Source organism: Ictalurus punctatus, chromosome 1, assembly GCF_001660625.3.
Source record: "Ictalurus punctatus breed USDA103 chromosome 1, Coco_2.0, whole genome shotgun sequence".
Taxonomy (NCBI): Eukaryota; Metazoa; Chordata; class Actinopteri; order Siluriformes; family Ictaluridae; genus Ictalurus; species Ictalurus punctatus.
The window spans coordinates 24328570-24353468 of record NC_030416.2 but is presented as its reverse complement, the minus strand read 5'-3'; the positions used below and the strand labels follow the sequence as shown (position 1 = coordinate 24353468).

General features: G+C 38.1%; 1 protein-coding gene across 9 annotated transcripts in view; it reads right to left on the bottom strand.

Moving 5' to 3' along the window:
* The window catches only part of plecb (plectin b), a 121913-nt gene that overhangs the window by 59795 nt on the left and 37219 nt on the right, over positions 1-24899 (bottom strand). For 2 of the 9 annotated variants that reach the window (XM_053683151.1, XM_053683152.1), the window contains exon 1: positions 18310-18619. The exons of the other annotated variants lie outside the window; for them this stretch is intronic. In XM_053683151.1, the coding sequence (XP_053539126.1) occupies positions 18310-18337 (28 nt within the window). In that variant the 5' untranslated portion in view covers positions 18338-18619. Of the gene's footprint in view, positions 1-18309; positions 18620-24899 lie in introns of those variants that run through there. 9 annotated transcript variants of the gene reach the window in all.

Below are 24899 nucleotides of genomic sequence, written 5' to 3'. Positions count from 1 at the left end.
CACTCCCTGGTGTGTCAGATTTTCTTACACTAACAGGGAGTGAGCTGGCCAATGAGGAATGAGACTAAGAGAAGGGTGACTCCCTTTAGGCATACTATATTAGATACAGGCACCAGTCATTCACACCCACTCTCAGTTAAATAAGTTTATACACTTTACATCATGTGACAAATCGTTTGCCCTAGAGACACTTATTACAGTCTTTCCTGGAAAAATGTATACACATGAGCAATTCAACTGTAAAGCCTGTGTTAAAGTAAAAGGTGTCAGCTCTCAGTCTTTCGCTTAAGAGATTAGATTGTCCTCACACAGATGACGTGAAGAATTCTATGCAAACAAATGTCAACTTTCAGCAACAGATCTAACAAATATAGAGCAGAACTGGATAAGAGAAATAGGAAGTCCAGTAATTTTCCCCCACTGCCACCCCTGGTGATATTTCTTACCATTTTCTCCTTGTGATTACTTTTAAATATGCGTGATACAGCAAACTCTTGTGCATATAACAGGGGAAAAAATGCTGTAAATTCACTTGTGATCACAGTAGTTGCTTGAAGTGATGCAACTGGTTGAAAGAACGACTGAAGAATTTTACTGTCTCAATATAGCCAGCGAACTCAAATTGGCTCTGCGACACATCACTAAATAAAGACCTGTCCATTGGAGCTAACCTTTCTTAGTAACTCGACACAAGATATTCGGTTTCACAGCCCTTGATAAATTCTGCTCTTTACATCTGTCTCTCCATTTATCTGTCACTCTGAATGGTGCTGAGAGACAGAAGGAGTTTGAATTGGCACAAGAAGCAGTCCAAATGAAACATTTCGTCACTTCAGTAATTTGACAATTGATGGAAGGAAGATGTCAAGGAAATACAGCAAGGATCAATAAAACCACTGTATCTCTTAATTGTTTAAGATCAAAATTTGCTCCAAAATATTCAGCATCTGTTTGAGTTGTATGTAAAATTCTGGATACAGGCACGAAAATGCAGCAACACCTAACAAAACTCTTAACCCTGCTATTCAGCTTAGTTTAATTACACACCACTGCCATATAGTTTAATTACACACCACTAACATATAATCTTTCATCTACCCAGCTGCATAGCTGGTTCTTTCTAAGGTGAGCAGCTACAGTATATTTCGGTGATACATTTTAAAGATAAACATGCAGTCAGACAACAGCTCAATATGGTAATAAACTATTAATATCCTTATTATGAAATACAAAAATAGGACCAGTCTAACTATACATTGTCCATTTCATTGTCCTTAAAGAAGCTGGGAACAGGATATGTTGAATGTAATGAATCTGTTTTATAGACAGGGAAACTTCATATTGGGAACAAACCTGTTCTACTTAAATTTGTTTTTTTAAAGTGTAGAACTGTTTAAAGAGAAAGATTATAAAGTGCTTTATAAAAATAAAAATACACGGCAATTCATCAGAGGAATGAAGAAGTCACAATTTCCCAAGCATGCTTTTTTGTTTCAACTTCAAAATGCAACAAAGAAGTGCATAATGTGATGCTTTACAATAAAACTGGTCACACAGGTGAGCAAGGTGTTGTAACACACCCCTAACAAGCATTTCACAAATTCCTAGCCTGACAGATCATAACTAAGCACATAAGTAAGCACAATTTCACAAGGGGCTACACCGTTCATGTGAACATATATAAAGAACAATTACGAACACTTTTCACTTCAAAGCATGCTTCCAGGGCTGAGTCAAGGCATGTGAAGAAATCTAGATAAGACTGAGCATGTTAAGCTTTTTCGCAAGGGAAATGGAACACACAGATGTGAACATGTATGCACTTGAACATGATATCTAGACTACCGGCTACACATTATTCTTTTCTAATTATAAGATGCGTGTCTACTCAGTTAATCCACTGCATTGGACATAGTACATTAAATGTGTACTAAATTTCCAACAATTGAGTAGAGTTGCCGTCACTCACAGCTCCAGGGTCCCGAGGGTTCAATCCTGAGCTTAGGTTACTGTCACGTGATCTCTACTTATCTCTGTCTTTCCTCAGGGTACTCTAGTTTCCTTCTTCCTCTCAAACATAATAGGTGGATTGATGACTCTAAACTGCCTTTAGGAGTGATTGAGTGTGCAGCCTGCAATAGACTGACAGTGCAGGTGTATTTCCGCTTCACATTCAGCGTTCCTGGGAGAGGCTCTTGATCTACCATGTCTGAAGGATAAAGCAGTTACTGAGGACAAATGGATGAATTAATGCTCTACACTGGGATCTGGCATCAGGACACTTCTCAGTGCCATGATCAACACGACTGACCTCAGAAGAAAAGTACTGTGCAATTAAGGTCGGGTTCAATGATGGGGTAAGCAGTCATTGTTTTTTTGCGTTACTTCACTTACAAGAAGAGAAAAAAATAAAAAATAAAAAAAAAATAATCCACATCTTTACTGGTTAGAATGCTTACATATTATACATAGGATCAAATTACCACCATCATGATCCAACAACTCTACAGAAACTGATTGGGAGGGTCATATCCTTTTGAATAATTTATATTAGCATAGAAGAAAACCAAACCCAGATAATATTATCCAGTAACGCAGTGGACAGAAGAGCTCCGACTTCCTGGAACAGACGCGTCAGTGCCGCGTCTCTCAGGACTGCTACTCTGCCTACTGTAAAGGCGATGCATTTCTCCAGGGTCATTTGTGTGCAGCCATGACAACTGAAGGATTCCAGCAGCTGGGATGTAATTAGAGTAAAGGTCTTATTATATTAGCAATCAATCATTTTAAGGATTTTCATAGCCTTGTGTGGAAAATGCCGAATTACTATTTTTCCGTTCGTAGAGACAAACGCTCTAGAACGTGTTTTTATGGAAATGTTGAATGATTACAGGCACCGTGCTTTTATTGGTTTAAACAGAGCCTGTGGACACAGACTATTTTACATGCTTGTTTTTTTTTTTGTGCAAATATGTAAATCGGTCATAGGATTAATTTAATATTTACATGAAAATATGGTTTGATGCTGGCATCTGTAATGTGTATACTTTTGATGACTGGACTGAGATGACCTCTCATGCTTAACAAAAGGACCAACTGTTTAGTTGGTGTTGTATTTCTCTTGTGTATAGGTACCTATAAAAACAGACCTGCTTTTAGAGTTCAAATACACAAAAGAGCTTCACAAATTTGCATGATATGACTTGCAAACCACAATGCAAATCGTACTGGATTCAGCTCTTACTTTCATTTTGATAACATTATTTGGAGGGCAAGATACAGTATATTCGTGTGTTTCCCTGACAGAGCACAGGTAAAAAGAATTAGCATTTAAGCAATTCTTCCAGGCCTAGATTTATAGATTTTTATATATATATATATATATATATATATATATATATATATATATATATATATATATATATATATATATATATATATATATATATATATATATATATATATATATATATAGATAGATAGATAGATAGATAGATATAGATAGATATATATATAGATAGATATAGTAAAGACTGCTTTCAAAATTGCTCGTGACCTTAATTAGCTTATCTTGTAGCTATACAAGATATCCACGTTCTGGAATTTGAACTACTATACAATAGGAAAAGTGCAATAGTGTGGGGGTTAATGAAATTTTGTTTAGAAATGATTAGCAAGTGTGTTTTTAAAAAAAAAGTTCACCCACTGCGAAGCCCTCATAAAACATCGCCTTTAGTGTCCTCCGTTTTTGTTCGAGTAGAGCGGAGAATGTTCCAAAGGACAGCGTGAAAAGCTCAGCACTCATGTCTCACCGTCACCACAGCGTGCACTAAATGCCTGAAATTCATACACTTGTGTTCTTTATAGCCTTCTCTCACCCTTTCTGACCTACTAACCTTTCCTCTTACCACCCATACTCCCTGCTGAGTAAAACAAGGTGGTCACCAAGCATACCTTCCTCAGATCAAATAATAACACAATTGTGTTTGTAGACCTAAACACTCACTTGTACACTTAAACACTTACAGCAACTTAAATGGTGTAAAACGCTCCCGAATGAAAACTGTTCGCTCTATTGTTGGGAGACCATGAGTTCATAACTCGATGATGCCACAGTCAGTTGAAGCTGAGTGTTCAAGTATGCCTCACCATTTGTGGGTGTCTACGAGCTCATCGTTTAATGTTACAGAGAACGCACATGCTAGCCTTCAACCTCCCCAGTTGCTAGCTGTCGTGTGATAGGCAAGAGCTAGCTAGTGGGTGGAATCTGACTAATGACCCAACTGGGAGAAAATGGGGTTTAAAAAAAAATTAATTAATTAATTTAAAAAAAAAACCTGCAAAATGTAAGAAAAATAGTATTCAATATTAGGCCTTTTCCCACCATGCATAAAAGACCCAGTGATTAAATATACTTTGATAAAGGGTGTGGCAAGACAAGCTGAACCAGTCAGTACATTGATATTTTCAGGGCTCAGGATAAGAAAAGTAAGAGGCGCAACCGATAGCACAACCCTGGACAATACAACCAGAGTGTGCACTCAGAGTAATATCCTATGATACCTTGGGGGACCTAAATCCAAATAAACAAAAGGCAGGTATCTACACAATGGTTCCACTGATCATTATGGAAAGGAAATGTGTTTAACCCACAATAGATACAACAAATCACCTACTGTGTTTATTTAATAAGAAATCATCCTGATTGTTTAAAGTACAAACAGTACACCAGAAAGAACAGTGGGAGCAGTCAGGCACGACCAGATGTTCTACACAAAAAAACAACAACAACAGCCCACCTTTCTCTGCACAGGTTTATATGCACAGAACTAAAATAGGTCATGGTAAGAGGGTACAGACAGACATGCAAAGCAGCCTAAATTATAAAGACTGAAAAATGAGACAAAGCACACAAATGGAAAGAAGACTAAGGGAACTCGTTTCTTCGTTTTAGCCACATGCTCATAAAAAAAAAAAAAGAGGGACATGCACTTTCATGGCATTGCCACTCGTATAACAGTGTTTAAACCTGAATTACAACCACTGCAAAACAAGTAACATCTAATAAATATGTCTGGAATAAGGACAAATTTGTGCATTTGGTTTATAGCCATATGCTATGCTAGGAGTTTCGTCATTATAAGATCATTTACATATGAGCAGTTACTTGTGATCTGCACAGACACAAGCAGACTAGCAAAACTTTACGGTTAAGGTCGCAACATAAAAATCTGACTTTTTGGAGAGGGCTGAATTTTGCTTTTAATATTTTAACATTTGCGTGGAGGACCACATAAAACACAGTGCAAGTTTCTGTCCAGCAAAAGAAGACAGGAAGCAATAATGACCACTTAGAGCCTTCCACTGCTACAGCCCATATGGAAAAATAGTATAAAAAAAAGAAAAAAAAAATGTTTTTAATGATGTAATGCATCAAGTAAAAATCACAAGTCTCTGCTATGTACTCCACAACATGAGTCATGAGTCACATCAACTTCTCCTTTTCCAGAATGGAAAGAAATACAAAGACACAAGTACCCTTACTGTTTCAAACCAACACTCCTCCAGTCACTCTCTCACTTCCCCTCTTTGTTTGTCCCGATTCTCCCAAAATTGCAACCACACCTACAGCACATAAAAGCCTGTACATCCCACTTTACACCAACACCTCATCTCTCATTATTCTGCCTTACCATGGAAAAATCATTGTCTTTCATTATTTATTTTGCATACAAGTTTTATGTGTTCTTGGCTAATCCAATGTTACTAATGAAGCTCAGCTTTGGAGCTGCTGGTACATGGCGTGCATACAACACACACACTTTTGTATGCAGTAAACAACTCCAGAAGTTGGATCTCATATGAGGTTAGAGGGAATGTAAAACAGTCCTGACTTTTCCAGCTTCCCTTGAGGGAGCCTCGAAGAGAGGCTGAGCTGAATGGAGGCCAGTGCTCAAAGCACGAGAGATGTGGCACTCATCTCACTCAAACTAAGCAGTGAGAAAAAAAAACTTGCTCTCAATCAATCCAGATCTGGGCCTTCAGAAATTCCTGAAACCTGATGTCCGAGATCCATGGTACCAAGGTTTAAGACCCGCAGAGGAAACTGGCAAAAGATGGCTTAATTGCAAGAATAAATAATTCCTTAGTTTAAATAGTGGCTTCTTTTGACTTAAGGTCAGCAACTACTATTATGCACAAACAAACAGACCAAACTCTATCGTCGTCCTACCTTTTTTGCTGCTGCGCCAGAAACGGTCTCCTAGAATATCACCCATGCTCAGACAGCTGTGTGAATCAAAGTGCTTGGACAAACTGTCCTCCACTCCACCAGGGCCCTGTCCTAATGGTACCAACCCGTTCCTACCAGCCTGTCTAAAATCTTCTATATGAGAGAGGATCCAGGGGCAAGTTGGTGAAAACAGGGGGGGTTGATACCAAGAAAAAACAAGAGCTTCTTTTCTTCAACTTCCCACAAACGCACAAATGCATGGACTCTATAAATCTGCTCAGACCCCCAGCCCTTCCTATTCTACTGAAGTCCATACATCTACTAGCACCACAGCACAGTTTCACAGACACTGACTGCCTTGTTCACAATAACAAATTTAGCATGCAGAGACTGAGAAAGTATATATATAAAAAAAAAAAAAACCCCTGAGAACAAGCACAAAGGAAGACATTTCAGAGGTTAGCGCCACAGCACACTTAGCAACCCAGACATCAGAGAGATATAAAATGTAGACCAAGGGTATAGAATACTAGCATCAAAATATAACTTCACCCAGACTAGTGTTGTGCAAATTAAACTAGAACTTTAGAGCAAAAATTATGGTACAGAAACTTTTTACTACTGTAGACATTCCCGCTTTAATGAAGTGTGTTACATTCTTTTCAGGGAGCGAAAGCTGTCGTTGTCACCAAACAAACTGTCCATGCCAAAAAATAAAATAAAAATCTGCCCTCCATGTGTTTCAAATGTGGTATATCATGCACATCTGTGTAAATGCCTCTCCAACTGGAGCTTAAACATGGTCACATTGTTGAGGATGAAGTAGGGGTGGGCAATATGACAAAAATATCACGTCACGATACTTTTCAATGATGAACGATATTCATCAGAATATATCATTTTAAATATTACAAAACCGGATAATTAATTAATTAATTAATTAATATATATATATATTAATTAATTTATATATATATATATATATATATATATATATATATATATATATATATATATATATATATATATATATATATATATATATATATATATATATATATATTTTATAAATAAACCAAAAAAGTATACTGTGACATAATTTATCACAATATAAATATTATTTTGTCATATTGCTCCCCCATAGGTGGAACCTTGTTGATTGCGTTGGTATTCATAGTAATCCAGAACTGCTCAATGACATCAAATGAAAACTGTAAACTTAGCCAAAAGAAATTTAGAGCAGAAAACTGTAGAGTAGACAAAATTTGTAAGGTTTTTGCCTCCATTTTACAAACTCAAAACTGCCTTACAAATGAGGGAGTGGGATGGCCGACAGGGCGGAAAATGGCCGGTGAAGAGAATGCCAGGCAACTGGCATGGGATTGGGCCATTTGCGCCACCCAGAGACACGCACCAGAGGTGTTTACACACTATTAAAATCAACACAGAGCAAGGTTTAGATATCACTTCTGGCGAACACATCAACAGTAACCATTACGTTGTAAAGGGAAATGTGTTAAGAGACACAATGATATAAAGACTAAAGTAGCAGTGGTGTTTGAGAAGCACCGTGAAGTACTTTAAATGTTTAGCCGGTGAGTCAGAAAGTGTTGAGCCGCAACAGGGTGTGTTCAGGCAGCTCCTGCGGTTGCTATGGGAACATGAGTCAGAGGCCGTTGGTTGGGCAAATACACTCACTGCCTGCACCGGACTGCGGGAACAAGAACACCGCCGTTACTCCTGGCAACGGCAAAGCAAAACTGACACATGATCGCTTACTGACACCAACGCTGTAAATGTGTGTCTTAACCTTGGATCTTTATTTATAGATGTTCTGATAACTGACTAGCAAATTCCTCACCCTCTCTGAACAAACTGAAAATGCTCACAAGGTCACACACACACACACACAAAGTAATCTTATGTTTATTCCAAATAAACTTTCCATATCACTGCCACTATAATAGCTTTAACATCTCTCTGTGGTGTAGTTAGGCATTGCTCAACACATTGCTTACAGTTTGGTCATGTCCTGATATGAGTAATCAGTTTTATGAGCCTTATACTCTAAAGCGTGTACTTATACAGTTGTGCTAATAAATTTACATACCCCTTGCAGAAGCCGCAAAATGTCAAAAAAGAGGGGGGGGTCATGAAATTGCTCGGTTGTTTTTTTATTTATTTATTTTTTTTATTTAGTCCTGCCCTGAATAAGCTATTTCACATAACAGATCTTTACATATAGTCCACAAGACACAATAATAACTGAATTTGATGACCAACAACTGTGTTTATGTTTTGTGATAGTTGTTAAGAACCGGGGGGGTGTAAATTTTAGAACAAGACGATCTTCGTAAATTTTTTTTTTTTTTTTTGTTTAAAGCTCTTATTTTTTCCATATAGTACTGCCCTTCAGAAGCTACATAAAATATAAAAAATTTTCCCAGTAGACAAAATAATAGCAATCCTGTTCAAAAGTTTACATCCCCCTGGCCCTAGTGTGTTGTGTTGCCTTCTAGAGCATAGTGAATGTTTGTGATAGTTGTGTACGAGTCCCTCAGTGTGAAAAGATGGATCTCAACATCATATAGCCGCTGTTAGAAAGGGGACAAATATGCAGAAGATGCTGGAAAAGCAAAGAATGTGCAGGACCCGGAGGATTTTTCTGAAGAACAGTGGGCAGTTTAACTGCTCAGGACAAACATGGGACTCAAACAACTATCACAAAAAAAAAAACGGGCGTGGATCAACCAGGTAACGACATACAGTATTAATAATCAAGCGTATGTAAACTTTTGAACTGGTTCATTTGTGTAAATTTAGTAATTTTGTCTTGAGGCTTAACTATTTATACAGTAGATACATTTAAAACAGATTTATTATTATTATTATTATTATTATTATTATTATTATTACTTAAAAAAAACTCTTAGAATAAGTAGGAATGGTAAGTAGTTTGTTCAGTTGTTTAGTGGAAAATGTAATCTTTGTGTTTTAATATTTATCTTTGGTTAAATGTTAGTCATTTCAAGCTACCATAAAGGATCCAATAATTCTGCAGCTGACTGCATGACTAATAACACTATTAAACCAATACCCTTTTCTTTATTCATCCACTGGTTTAAGGTTAACCCAGGGTGTCTGAAGGTATCAGCAATTCAAATTTAATACCATATTCAAGACATTTCCCAAAAAAAAAACAAAAAAAAAATTAAATGAAAAAAAAAAAATGAAAAGTGAAAACCTGCACATCACTTCAATCATGCTACACGATACATCAGCTATAACGGATTGTGTTCGTGCATATACATCCATTTCTTGGTTTAAGTAAACTATAGCAGGGTAAACTTCTATAGAGGGATATGGGAGACCAGAGCAAATATACTTTTTGCATTACTATTTACCAAAAGGGAAAGAACAAAAAAAAAAATCCAGTATTTCCTTCCCATGACTTTCCAAGAGACAGGGGGGGGGGGGATGGGGGGAGATTGAGATGGATTACAGCAGTCAGAAGAGAAAAAGATGTCACATGTACCATCACTCCCTCAGCAACTGTATTAGAAACCCCCTTGCAGCAGTGTTTACAGGGTTTTTTTTGCAATTTATTGCCAGGGTAATGCAACAGGTAGTGTTTACATACACACACACACACACATACCCCTTTGGTATGTTGTAATATTACTATTGCACTGAATAATAATAATAATAATAATAATAATAATAATAAAGATTACATTAACGAAAACCCAAAGTGAATCTGGCACGTGTTGTGTATAAATGCAGGTTATAAGCTTCTCACAGCACAGAGAGATGAAGTTGGTGTGGAGCGGCGTTTACTGTGGATCAAGCCGCTCTCTCACACACACACACACACACACACACACACACACGCACACACACACAGTGTAACACAGTCACATGGCTTTACCATCTCAAACAGCAATGAGCCAAAATAACATCTAAATCTCCTTTACAGTGTTGCTTCCATTACATTAATACCTTTGAAGTGTGAATTTAGCACATTTTAATGCTAATTAAGGCCTTATTTTTACATTAAGGAACTTAAGACATTTAAGCCTTTTTAAGGACCTGCAAAAACCCTGTAACTAATGTGAACCCATTAAAGCATTAATGTGTTAAGAGCTCAATGATTATCAGGGTTACCAGTCCTGCTGTATTTCTGTAGAATTTGTGTCTCACAGTGAACAAACACACCCATCGCAGGCAATGGTTGCAGACGTGGTGCATTAAACTACTACCGGCAGCAGTCTTAAACCAACAATGTCGATAAGATTTCCATAAACATTGGATAAACATTAGACAATTTATCCGCAGGCACATCCAGTACTTCCTCAGAATTGCCACACCCTTAAGGGTTTACTGGATAATATTCAAATGTTCCTCTAATTTTTTATTTTTTTTTTAAATAATATAATTTCTCTATTTATTATATATGCTAAAATGTCAAATAGGGCCATGTCTTTTGCATTCTCATTCTCGAAGATTACAGCAGAGATTTGCATGCAGGTCAGTAAAAAGCTTCCAAACTGAATCATGCCAAAACTGAATCATGCCAAAACCTCACCCATAATAAAGGATGAACAGCTCATAAAGTAGGAGATTTCAACCTAGCCCTGCATTTTCAAGATTCCACTAATTATCTCTTTTTATCACTAAACAGAGCTTGTTCTGTTAGGCTCAGCTTCCACAGAGAAATCTAGCACTCTCCACCCTAGTGTCACTTGCATGAAGAAATATACAGTGATGTGGTTTGTGACAAGTGTTCATACAGGATCTTAGGGAAAAAAAAAAATAAAAAAATTTTTAAAAAAAAGTGTTACATCTTATGTGGTTTATCAGTGAGACACTTCTGTGTAACTGATTTTTTTCAAAATCAACACCACGCCAATGACCATGACTCCTCAGTCGAAACAAGCTTTATGTTAAAAGGCTAGTGGAGGTAGATACAGCAAAAAAAAAAAAAAAAAAAATCGTATGTTTCAGAAAGCAGGCCAAAACTAATAACCTCTAGTTGATTGGCAACTGAGTCTGAGATAATTACTGCATGGCTACCAACGTGTACCAGAAAGGAACAAGTCGAAATCCCTTTCAAGTCTCTCCTCGGGGGTGCTGTCAACATGATTTATGCCTTTATCATGTATGTACATGTCTAAACTTTGTGTAAGAGCAATAATCTCTTCTAGAATATTCTGAGACATGTTCTGTTCACATGCTTCCCTCAGAGAATTTCTTCCAGATGACTTACCATGCCTTCAGTAATGTTCCTATTCTAATCTCACTTTATTGTGAAAAGTCTGGCTAGCAGATCAGAGACTCCTCAAACATCTGCAAATGCCTTTCTCCTTCGTTCAAATATATTTTTTAAAAAATGCATCGATGTACAAAGCGATGTTGGAAAACACATGAAAACGGGATTTCAGAGACAGAATATTAATAACAGAACATATAAAATAGGTGTGAGTGCTTCTGTATGCCAGAGTTTATAAGGATTATCTTATGTCCTTGTAAAGCTGGTGGAGAGGTCTGCTAACCTTGGAGGGTCACAACTTTAGTACAGCGAAATGGTATGGAGGAACATGAACTTACCTGCAAAATAGAAAAACACAAACAATTCCATCAATTTTAGTTCAGAGTTCCACAACTCACAATTTTCATAGGGGTTTACAAAGTGAACTACTAGCTAAAGAATTGGGTGTGAGAGGAAATAAGGACACAAATTTAAAGCTTTCATGTAACAGAGAGCAGCAGAAAATATCTTTTGGAGGGGACAGATTAGCAAACAGTGCCATCTGCTGAACATGAGATGATTTAACATTTAACATGACAGTTTCAAGTTCTCTTATTCTGTACAACACTTACTGAATTTGATCCTTCCATCTGACACTGGTCTATTAAAAAGAGCTAATGTCATCATAGAAAGGCCCCCCCCCCCTCCTTTGGAATAAAAGTTTGGGGGATTTTTTTTGGAAATTGAGTCTCTACAATTCAAGAAATGATGCGCCTCAACCTACACTATATGGCCAAATGTATGTAAGATACAGTTGCAATCAAAATTATTCAACCACTATTGCAAATCAGGTTTATTGTCAAAATGTACAGACTTTCAGCTGTTTGCAATGAACAAATCAAGCAAAAAGTAATTGAAATAGTTCAACACAACAAATGCTTCAAGTGGTTTCCCCAAATTCAACTGAAAATGCAACATAATGACTTCTCCAGTTTCAACCCCCTGAATAGAATCCCTCAACAGCACAAATATGCAAAACGGGTGTTGCCTCAAGCATACCTGATGCTAAACTAATTAAGGGCCTTCATTGGTTGCACCAGGTGTGCTTGAGCACATGAAATACATGGACAGGGCAGGAAAAGAAAACCATCAGTGGCTGCATTGATAAGGCAGGTTGACAAAAACCCTTGAGTTGGTGACAACAGGCACTGAGGTTTTGGTGAGCACAGTAAGGCGCGTACGAAATGCAGAAGGTCTCCATGCCAGAACTCCAAGACGTACAACACTACTGACCCAAAAGCCAAGAGAAGTCTGTAATAATAAGCCACAAAAGTTTTGGGTTTCTGTTCTGTGGAGCAATGAAACAAAACTGGAAGGTTTTGGCAGGATGGATTAGCGGTATGTCTGGAGGAAGAAGAATGAAGAAAGAACATTATCCACAGTCAAGCATGGTGGTGGCTCAGTGATGCTCTGGGGCTGCTTTGCATTCTCTGGCACTGGAAACCTGCAGCGTGTGGAAGGCAAGATGGATTCATTGAAGTATCAGGAAATACTAGGAGAAGACGTCATGCCGTCTGTTAGCAAGCTGAAACTTGGGCGCCATTGGACCTTCCAATGGGACAATGATCCCAAGAATATCTCAAATTCCACCAAGGCTTGGTTGCAGAAATCCTGGAAGATTCTACAGGGCCTTCACAGTCACCTGACTTGAACCCCATAGAAAATCTCTGGTGGGATTTGAAGACAGCAGTTTCAGCACACAAACCCAAGAATATTACTGAACTGGAGGCCATTGCTCATAAGAAATGTGAGAAGATTCCTCAGAATCCAGAAGCTCTGCATCTCATTTGCAGCAGGTCATAACAGTAAAATGGTGCTCTACTAAAGATGCTTGCCATGAAGGGGTTGAATAATTTTGAAACTGGAGAGATCATTGCATTTTCAGTTGAATTTGGGGAAACCACTTGAAGCATTCATTGTCTGTAAATTATCACAATAAGCTTGATTTGTAATCGGGGTTGAATAATTGATTGTAACTGTATCCTTCTTTTAAATTACAGTGCAAAAGTTGTATATAATATCCCCTTTTTAATAGTAAACATGTGCTATATTACCAGTGTTGTCTATGACCTTGTCCATGTTATCTTATAATGTGTAATGCCTAGAAGCACAAAAAGAGCTAAACAACAGAGTAAAATTCTTTGTATATACACACATACCCACACAGTAGTGTACTTGATCAATAAACCATGACTAATTCTGTTGGTCTTTATTATTATTATTATTTTTTTTAATTGTGGGGTTTTATTTATTAATTTTACTTTTATGGCCATCTCCTCAGGGTTCTTTGCTACACTTATGGCTTTCCCAAATTGCCACTCTTCTCAGACTTGTTTGACATTATACTGAAAAACTTTTAATATAATTTAAATGTTCATCCTCTAATCATAAATTTACTAACTGCTATGCAATCTGTTTTAGAGCACATCTTTTTTAATATCATATCTTGGTCTCTTGTCCACCATGAGCCGTCTACTAGTCGGTGTTTTTATACTTTTTTGAAAATCTAAAAAATAAATACATAAATAAAAATTGTAACTGTGATTCAAAGTAGGAACGCTGACGTCTGTCAACTGTAACCGTTAAAAAGGCCAAGATCATGTTCCTTTCTTTAAAATATCATGTCGGGGATAAAAGTTAATACTTATGATTTTCAGGATAAACAGTGATTAGAATAACTTGGTTTATAACTTTTGAATACAACACATTCAAAAGATCAGCATCACAAAAGCAAGTCCTTTAAATCCCATGATTGTTGCACATAAATCCGTTTTTGTTTCAGAGCAAAAGAGGACATCAATCCAGATGGAAGCACAAGACCATTTCCAAATACGCTGCCGCACTTCACGGTTTATACTCAAGTGTTTATCACTAAATACTTGATTGTCACTAAAGACTTGTACCAGCTGATTGAGTACATCATGGAAGTTCAAATGGCAGAGGGCAGATATAATTGCATATATTTCCTGAAATTCAGAAATAAAGCTTGAAATTGCTGATTTAAATTAATGTTCAGAACAGAATGGGCACTTGAGGCTAGAGGTTCAGGGGCTCATGTGAAGACGATATCAAGTGATATCATGTATTACACAAGGAACAGGACCGTTAAAATCTGACCGTCTCTGCTAGAAGTCTTTGCTGTAGATGGATCATTCAATAAGATCATGACCCCAGAAACAGTACTTATTTTCAAGTAAGAATTGCAAGCCCCTTTGAGATCCTTTTTCAGTCTATGCATAACACCCCTATTTTACTGCTGATCAAAATCCAAAAGATGATCTCAGAACTGTCTAAATTTACCACAAATGTGTCCTATTACAGCAGAGGAATCATCAAGATCAAAGTAGAGTAGAAGGTCTGCGAGGTCAGTCACACAGAAGACAAAAATAATTTTATATACAGTGGTACTTGAAAGTTTGTTCAACTCTTTGAATTTTCTATATTTCTACATAAACATGACCTAAAACAACCTCAGATTTCACACAAGTTCTAAAAGTCGATAAAGAGAACCCAATTAAACAAATTAGACAAAAATATTAAACTTGGGTGATTTATTTATTGAGGAAAAAGATCCAATATTACATATCTGTGAGTGGCAAAATTATGTGAACATTTGCTTTCAGCATCTGGTATGACCCTCTTGTGCAGCAATAACTGCAACTAAACATTTCCGGTAACTGTTGATCGGTCCAGCACATCGGATTGGAGGAATTTTCGCCCGTTCTTCATTACAGAACAGCTTCAACTCTAGGATGTTGGTGGGTTTCCTCACATGAACTGCTTGCTTCAGGTCCTTCCACAACATTTCTATTCGATTAAGGTCAGGACATTGAATAGGCCATTACCAAAACACTAACTTTATTCTTCTTTAACCATTCTTTGGTAGAACTACTTGTGTGCATAGGGTCATTGTCTTGCTGCATGACCCACTTTCTTTTGAAATTCAGTTCACAGACAGATGTCCTGACATACTCCTGTAGAACTCAGAATTCATTGTTCCATCAGTGATGGCAAATTGTCCTGAACCACATGCAGCAAAACAGTCCCAAACCATGATACCACCACCATGTTTCACATATGAGAAGGTTCTTATGCTGGAATGTAGTGTTTTCTTTTCGCCAAACATAACCTCTCATTTAAACCAGAAAGTTCTATTTTGGTCTTATCAAGCCACGAAGCATTTTTCCAATAGCCTTCTGGCTTGTCCACGTGATCTTTAGCAAATTACAAATGGGCAGCAATGTTCTTTTTAGAGAGCAGTGGCTTTCTCCTTGCAACCTTGCCATGCACACCATTGTTGTTCAGTCTTCTCTTGATAGTGGACTCATTAACATAAGCCAAATTGACAGAGGCCTTATTAGTTGCTTAGAAGTTACCCTGGGTTCCTTTGTGACCTCACAGACTATTACATGTCTTGCTCTTGGAGTGATCTTTGTTAGTCCCCACTCCTGGGGAGGGTAATGACAGTCTTTAATTTCCTCCAGTTGTGCACAATCTGTCCGACATCTAATTACGTTTTGGTAATATTTACGCAGACATACAGAAAATTTCAAGCCCCACTGTACAGTACATACCCCTAAGAGCATTGGGCAAGGTTTATAATGATAATCACTCAGAATTAGTAGTGTTTAAAACGTCTGATCCACTAGATTCTGAGGGTGAGCAATTACACACCTGAAAAGTTCCACTGCATGACATCTTTTTTGTGCAGGATTAAAAACAGATCGAATGATGCATCCTACCAGATACTGATACGCCAATGTTCTAAACTCTGGTTGAAAAACAAGATGCTTCAAAGCAGAATAGCTCGTAAATGTCTGTTACTTTTAAACAAAGACTGCTGTCTGTAGCTATGATAGAAACTGGAAAACAAGCTGGTTCAGGCTGCAGACAGACTGCTGAGTGTACTGAATGCCTGTGCAAGCACTGTGAAATGTTCTATGGCCGAGATCAAGCAGCCAGAGATAAAAAACAGACTGTACTCCAGATGGAGACTACTGGGCAAAATATGCCCACCATCCACTCCTACTCACACACAACAGTGTCAAACATGCAAACAAGCAAAAAGCCACATTCACACAGGGCTTACTGACCAGCACAGCACACACAGCAGTACACAAATCCTCGACAGACATTTCTTGGCACTGCATGCAGAGAGTCATCAAATTGAACTCGATCACTGACTGCAAGCACTGGAGAAGAATTCCCAGTGAGTGCAGCACTAAAGGCCTTTTTAGAACAAAATAAATCCAAAAGGTCAGATCATATATAATTGCTACTCATCAAGTGTTGCTAAAAGGCATGTATAGATGAACGGAGCAGAACGCAACACTAAAGTCCTCAGGATGCAATGGGAGAAAAAAGCCTGGACCTCTAATCTATTCTGCACGTGATTATTTCCCTTATCCAACAAAACCCACTTTCTTCTGAAAGTGTCATGATGTGAAATAATGGGAAATGATTTAATGTACATAATGCTCTAATGTTTCTAGCTGCTCATTTGGGCACGAAACCTCAGACAGTTGAGACTGAATTCTGTTTGCATCTCTGCTTCGCTTATAAATGTATCTATACATGGAAAGAAGAATAATTTATCAAATTAACTGGCAAAGAGAGTGCCGAGATCCACTAAAAACTTACCCCACACTAAATCAGAGCTAAATACGAGAAACAAGCAATGGAGCTATGCATCAGAAAGTCAAGCATGTTCATTTATGGCTCCCCAGCTGCCCAAAACAGTAAAGTTAGATTTAGATAAATCTTTAGATTTGGGGTGTTTTGGTGGCTCTTAAGCTTACTGTCAAGGGCAAGGACACCTGCCACAACAGCAGGCAGAATAGTAGAGTTACACACTGTCAGTCAAAATGAGTGACACACAGTAATTTGGCTTGAAAAGTAAATTTACACTTCATTATCCCACAATTGCTATTTATAATATTAATATTAAAAGAAGTTTGCAATATGCAAATGAGGCTTGCATTGTTCCGTCAGCATTCTGACAGATATAGGAAATGCTTTTTGTGAGGGCTTTGCTATGAATCATAGTATTTGCTTAACAACAACAATCAATGTTTGTTCTTGTTTTATTTTAATGCAGGCCAAATATATTCATCCATACAACACTGGTTGACCATTTTGTTAATATATTGCATTCAAAATATGCAGCTATTTACTCCTAATATGTTTTTTTCAGTTCAGATCATGCACACATTAGTAATAGCACAAACTGATAGAATAATATAATTATTCTAATAAATCATTTTGAAGAATGCAAAACCAAACAGTCATTCTGATGCAAACTTTCCAAAGTGCATCATCTTGCCAAGTGGATTTTTCACTGTGTCTTGGGGAAATGAGAACAGGCGGTGAAAAACACCTGGGAGAAAAAGAAGCAGGAGACTGCTGGTGTCACTCCCAGATGAAAAATCAGGACTGCTGTCTTCAAAAAGACTCTCGAGTGCAAGAAGTCTAACTCCTACTGTTCTAGAAGTAGTGACTGAAAATTGCACCGACACACTGACTGAAAGACAATGCTGAATGATGCAACCTGACTAGACAATAGACTTTACACCGTGTTAATATTAGGCACGGAGACTGCTCACAGATACTGCCCCTCTCTTCTTGCTCCCTCATGCACACTCGTGCGTCTCCACTCACTGGAACGGCACCTGATGTCTGGCACCTGTTGTGCCTCTGCCTTTTACTACATCTGATCCTCTTTCTCTGGCTGCATTGCTGCTCTTGTGCCACAAACACAATGATCTCTTACCTTTAGCCGAGTAGTACGAGTCCAGCATTCTCAGCAGTCGATGGAGAGGTGTGGAACTACTGAAGTCTGTCTTTCACACTGTACCCCTTTTTCTACTTTCAACTTTCTTCCTCCTTTCTTCTTTTTGCCGTCTCTCAAGCACGTCACGGCTTACTGGGCTAGAGAATCAGCGAGTCCCTCCCTCCTTCTCAGGTTAGAGTGGCCCTTCCCACAACCCAACAGTGTGTGTGTGTGTGTGTGAGATTCTTTCAGGTACACATCACATAAGCAGCATAAACAGACTAAATTCACTCCCATGTTCTGCTCAGAGACAAGACTTTTAAAGGGATTTCCTTACAGTTATACATTTCAGAGTGCAGCGCAAAGCAGCAGAAAGGCTCGAGTTCCACAATCTATTCAGAAAATGACATATGACCTCTTACAACAAAGCCTGCTTTCTTCAAAAAATGTGAGAAAACGAGAAAAATGGCGAGACGTAGGACGATTTAATGCATGCAAATGAAGAGCTCAAAAGCTGCCAACATGCTAGTGCAGAGTTGAGTCTGTGAGTGTTCAAGGCCATAAAGTAAATTATTAACCAGCACATAAACATTGGCATATCACTACAGTGACTGCAGAGGGCTATGCAGATAAAATATACTCAGATTTTAATATTAAAAATCTCTCTCTCTCTCATTTTATATTTATATATATATATATATATATATATATATATATATATATATATATATATATATATATATATATATATATATATATATATATATATATATATATATAAAATCAATCAAATTGTAAATCGCTAAAAAATCTAAGAATGTCAATGATTTAGTAAAGGTTATCACTTTCACAGGCCTAAAGAACTCGCCGTGCCATTAGTCATGAGCATGCATAATAAACAGAGATAATGCAAGAACAGCAATTAAAGTTTCAGATTTCATCAGGATAATAACCCTACCCTCAATGCATTACTTTAAGCACAGCTGTAACCGCATACCTGTCTAACTCTAAAAATCATATTGTGCACTTTCAGTTCTGCTTGTATCATTCAATCCAGAAGTCTTCAGGTTACAGTGAGGAAATGAATACTGAACTACAGTAGCAGCAGCAGCACAAAAAGAGTACTCACTTTATTTACCAAGCAACACGGTGCAGAGATTACACTGAAGAAAGTAGCTCATAAGCCCCGTGTTTAAATTTTCATACACGGTGGGACCGAAATTACCCTGCGAATCCCATCAGTTAATGCGAGCAGAGCACGACTGTAAACAGAAAGAAACCGGCGATCGGTCCTCATATGCTATGTAAGAATGATGTATGGCTTGAGATTAGGGCATTTAGACATGAGGACTCCAACAGATTATAAAATGTTGCAAGCAGAAAGACATGAAAGCTGCATACAGTGCAGTATGTACGCAATTACACAGCAACAGTGTTTCGGTTATTATCGGCTGAATTTCAAAAACATGCCTATGAAGAACACCAGCCTTAATTTATGGCTATAAACAGTGCTGGACACTGTGTGCCTTTTTATACAGAGTCTTCCGTTTTATCAAAGTGTACATGGGAGAACTGGCTGCTCAGTTTTGTTCTTGGCCAACAATCATGAGGCTGACAAAATAGAGCCAATGTTATTGTTTGTTTACATGGACTTTTTAATCGCCAAAATTGTGTGCGTGAGTGAGTTAGTGTGAGAGAGAGAGAGAGAGAGAGAGAGAGAGAGAGAGAGAGAGAGAGAGAGAGAGAGAGAGAGAGCGAGAGAGAGCGCGCGCGTATGTGCGCACGTCAGGTGTTCGATACATTACTGAGAACAAACACCAAAGTAGTGGATGACCGACTTAATTAAAAAACAAACAAACGAACAAAAAAAACAGATCAAATTATACTGTGTAGAATATATGCATAGGTGTGCCAAAGATGTTAAAAATAATTACAGTACATGAAATGGAAATTTCAGAGAGAGAATGTCCAGTGGACAGAAGAGACAAAAGGTGAACCAGCACCAGAGTGATGGAACAAGAAAAAAGGGGGGGGGGGGGGGGGGGGGGGATGTTCCGATCAAAATTTCCGAGATTTGCAAGATGGTGGAACTGGCACGTCTGGGTGCCAGTAGTGGAGCTGTATCAATCTTATTTCTTGATGATGTGCCAGTAACAGCAGGATGAAAAGAAAAGCTCCATCCATTTATTTCAGACCATTGCTTTTGAAGACAAGAACTCGAAACATACTTCTAAAGGAATTTTAAATGGTCTGTACTTGTATAGTACTTTTATCCAAAGCACTTTACACTGTGTCTTATTCACCCATTCACATACACACTCACACCAATGGCAGCAGAGCTGCCATGCAAAGTGCTAACTTACCATCGGGAGCCACTTTGGGTTCAGTGTCTTGCCCAAGGACACTTCAGTATGTGGAGTCACGGGGGCCGGGAATCGAACCGCCAACCCTACGATTAGTGGACAACCCGCTCTAGCACCTGAGCCACCCATAAATTTTTTCTTTTTTTTGACTAGCCGTGTCTGGGTTTCACAAGAGACAACAAACACTCACTGTACACAATCTCTGACATTAATAGAAACTGCCAGTGTATCATCATAGAATGATGGGAATGTGCAACCACTGACTGCAAAGAAACCACAACCGAATATTAAAACATGCCCATTTTATTATGTTAGATAAAATGTTCCTCTAACCAATTAATAGAGGACTATGTATTTTGCATAATATGTGTAACTGTGTCTCTCTTAACCATGTCAATTGGTTGGTGAAATGATCATAAAAATGCAAATTGGTGCACATACTATATTTGCATACTTTAATATGTACCCACATTTAAAGATATGTCATACAGATAATACTGCGTATCTAATACACCATCACCAACACTAGTCTGAAAGGCTGGAATGTTATTGACAGATTTTTCCCCATCATGACAGTGCTCATTCATTCATCTTCAGGAACCACTTCATCCTGGTCAGAGCCACGACGGATACGGAGCCCAGGTGTGTCGTAGGAATGCACTCTGCAGGGACTCCATACACACAGTTACACACTCATTCAAAACTAGGGAAGCTTAGCATAGCCAATCCACCTACCAGCATGTGTACAAGAGGTGGGATGAAACCAGAGAACCCAGAGGAAATTCCACACAAACAATAGCCTGAGCTCAAAATCAGAGCAGAGACCTTGGATCTGTGATATGGCAACGGAGCACCACTGTACCATTCATTACACATGAACATAGGATACAAAACGCCATAAAGTATACATCACCATAATACATACACATAAGGCCAAATACATCTTCACATAAGGTCAGCCCACTTACTGTGAGGATGTCAGTATTACATTAGTATCTATACTCCGAGCTCTGATGTGGAAATTTTAAAAAAATATACATACATACATACATACATACATACATACATACATACATACATACATACAAATAAAATAAAATTAAAAAAAGTGGAAACTGTGAAATCTTCCTGACTATAAAGTTAAACAGGGTGTAGCAGCTTTAGCTAAAAATATTACACCACATAAATGGAAAACAATGATTTTGTTTGAGTTGGCTCCTCCCTGCCCCATTGACACACATCCTCGCTTGCTAGAGCAGATCCAGCCGGTTTAATTGGATTTCCAGAATGGGAAACAGGAGATCCCTTCTCTAGCCACTACACAGCAGAAGACAATAGCAGGCGTTGGGAGTACCGTGCAAATAAAATGCATCCACTCTTACTGCTAAACATCAGAGTAATGTATAGCGATTATATACTTGGCCGTGTTTCACGACACTGCAATTCTGCAGGCAACTTAAAATTTTGCATAGTGGCAAAACTGAAGACACAAAGGCTGTGTAATTTCATTATGTAATACACAACTCTGAGGAAACCACAGTAAGTGAATTTCAGGTTAGTAGTTAATATTACTTGGTTGTATGTTCAAAACACAATAAGAGGATTTCAAAACTGTTGCCTATAAAGAACAGTTGGGTTAAAAAAAAAATGGCATGAAAATGTAAAATGGCAGATTCCATACAAGTATACAATTTCCTGACTCTTCAGAAGCTGGCCCCATGTCTCTCTTCCTGTCTTTGTCCAAGACTGCTCTCAGCTGAGTCAAGAGCAGACAGATGCTCACAGTCCACAAACACATGCATACACGTACACAGACGTTTCTTTTTCCACTTAAGCAATTTTAATTATAAGCCATGATGCTACACCTAGCGCTGAAGAATGGTGTAACCAGTGCTGTAACCAATCAGCAGAGGGCAGTATGCAGCACACCATTTATCTTTATAGACCAATTAAACAGGTTTATAGACAATCCAGATACTACAGTAATACTATATGATAACTCAGTCTGACCACACTTTATTGTTATTTGCAAATATCTTCACATAGTTGTCCAAAATGAGCAGACAACTGAATGGGTGCACATACTGTATGTACCCATGTGAAAGCTGGGTCTGTGTAACATCACGTATGTAGGATGCATCACTCCAATACTGAGTACCTTTTTTGAACCCAATACTAGTTTGAAAGGCTGGATCAGTATTGGCCTGGATTCAAACTTCCCCCTCTGATTCACCGACATGCTTTATGCCACAAACATGATTCACATTGGTGAACACCACATGGATCGTACATGTGAACACAGAACAAAAAAAACAAACAAAAAAAAAATATTACATGAAAACCTGTCCAACTCAGGTTCAAGACCATGCTTCAGCTATCAGCCTTGAACATGTATGCTCTACATTTCAACAGAAGGAGGAATGAAGAAAAAAAGAAGAAAAAAAAAAAGAAAAACACTGTACAAATATTGCTGTATTTCTTAAGTATATAATAGAGTATGCAGTAGAACAAATGAGAATGATTGTACTCACAGCTGGATTTGACTGGGTGGGGTGTAATGGAAAAGATAGTGGTGTTTTAAAAATACTGCAGCAGCATGGCCCAAAAGTACAAAGAAGAAGTGTGAGATATTAGGAAACTAGGCCAAAATCCAGAGAAAAGAACAGAAAAAGTACACAGAAGACGCCAAGCTGTTGGCCATGAAGACACTGGCTGTACTCCCCGTCTTTGACCAACTTTCCCCACTCAGTGAATACTAAACACAGGTAGAATAGTTTTACCAAAGGAATGATTCGGCTCATAAATTTAAAATACGTGTTCTGGCACATCCTGAGTGGTTTAGAGTCCCAAGTGAACTGCACACACCTGGTCAGTTTCTTTCCAGCCTCTTCTTTATGTCCATAATCAGTATTGTAGTTATAAGTAAGCAAGTACTAATGATAAATGATCATCATCTTTCCAGATCTCAATGTTCTTTACATATAAAAAGTTAGGAGGTGAAATCAAATAATATATGGCAAGTCACATTAAACAATCCACAGTCAGTAATTACTAGACTATCGATAGAAGACTTACTACAAATCAGGAAAGTATTTTTAACTAGATAAAAGACTGAATAACTGAACAGTCCAAGATAAATACACATGTTTTTAATCTGGATTTAAAAGCACCTGTAAAGTATTCCTAATATTCCAAAAGCTACAAGTTATCATCAGGACTAAGCCTGCCTCAGCTGAACATTACAGTCAATTCTGAACTTTATATAAAGCCAGTGCAGCTTGAACACCACCGGGATAATGTGCTCGGGCCCTTTTTTTCCTGCTAAGGATGTGGGAAATTGTCATGGAAAATGCCAAAACACCAAACCAGATGTCTACACAGGTGTGCCTACAATGCAAAAAAGGCAAGTACACAACCTTTTAAATCAGACAGACAAAATGAACTGTCCTAATCTCTGCAGCCAAATGGAAAAGGACATGGCATCAGACGCTTCTCTGCCTCAAGAGTCCAGCAAACAGGAAGATATGGAATGTATGCGATTTTCCCCAAAGGCCAAAAGGCAGGAAGGCTGGGGATTCCCTTCTAGCCTAATGACGTATTTCTCAGTCTGAGACTGGGAAAACACACACACACACACACACACACACACGTAAAATTATACAAAAAATTATTCACAATTATAATATTTAACGACCGAAGAGTCAACTTTTGGATCAGTTTATTTACAGCCTCTCCTCACACAATACACAGACCAATTATAACTCTTTAATGAATGTAAATCTACAAGATCTTAACCATTAACTCTGTAATCAGGGTGATTTCCCCCATGCTCCTTATAGCAAATGCGCAGCAGGAGTCTGAGTGGAAGTGAGTCATTCTTCTTCAGAACTCTGCTAAACTGCACAGAAGTGATACGAGACTGGAGAAACCTGGACCCTAATTCAAGAGCTAGCTCATAGTCAACTAAAGCTCTTGTACCAGTCATTGTAAAGGTCCTGCTCTGCCTACTGACCTTAGAAGTGTGATTGATCTGTGACACTTGGGTTTTCAATTCAATTCAATTTTATTTGTATAGCGCTTTTTACAATAGACATTGTCTCAAAGCAGCTTTACAGAAATATCAACACGGTATACAGATATTAAAAGGTGTGAATTTATCCCAACTGTGCAAGCCACTGAGTGGCGACAGTGGCAAGGAAAAACTCCCTAAGATGTTTTAAGAGGAAG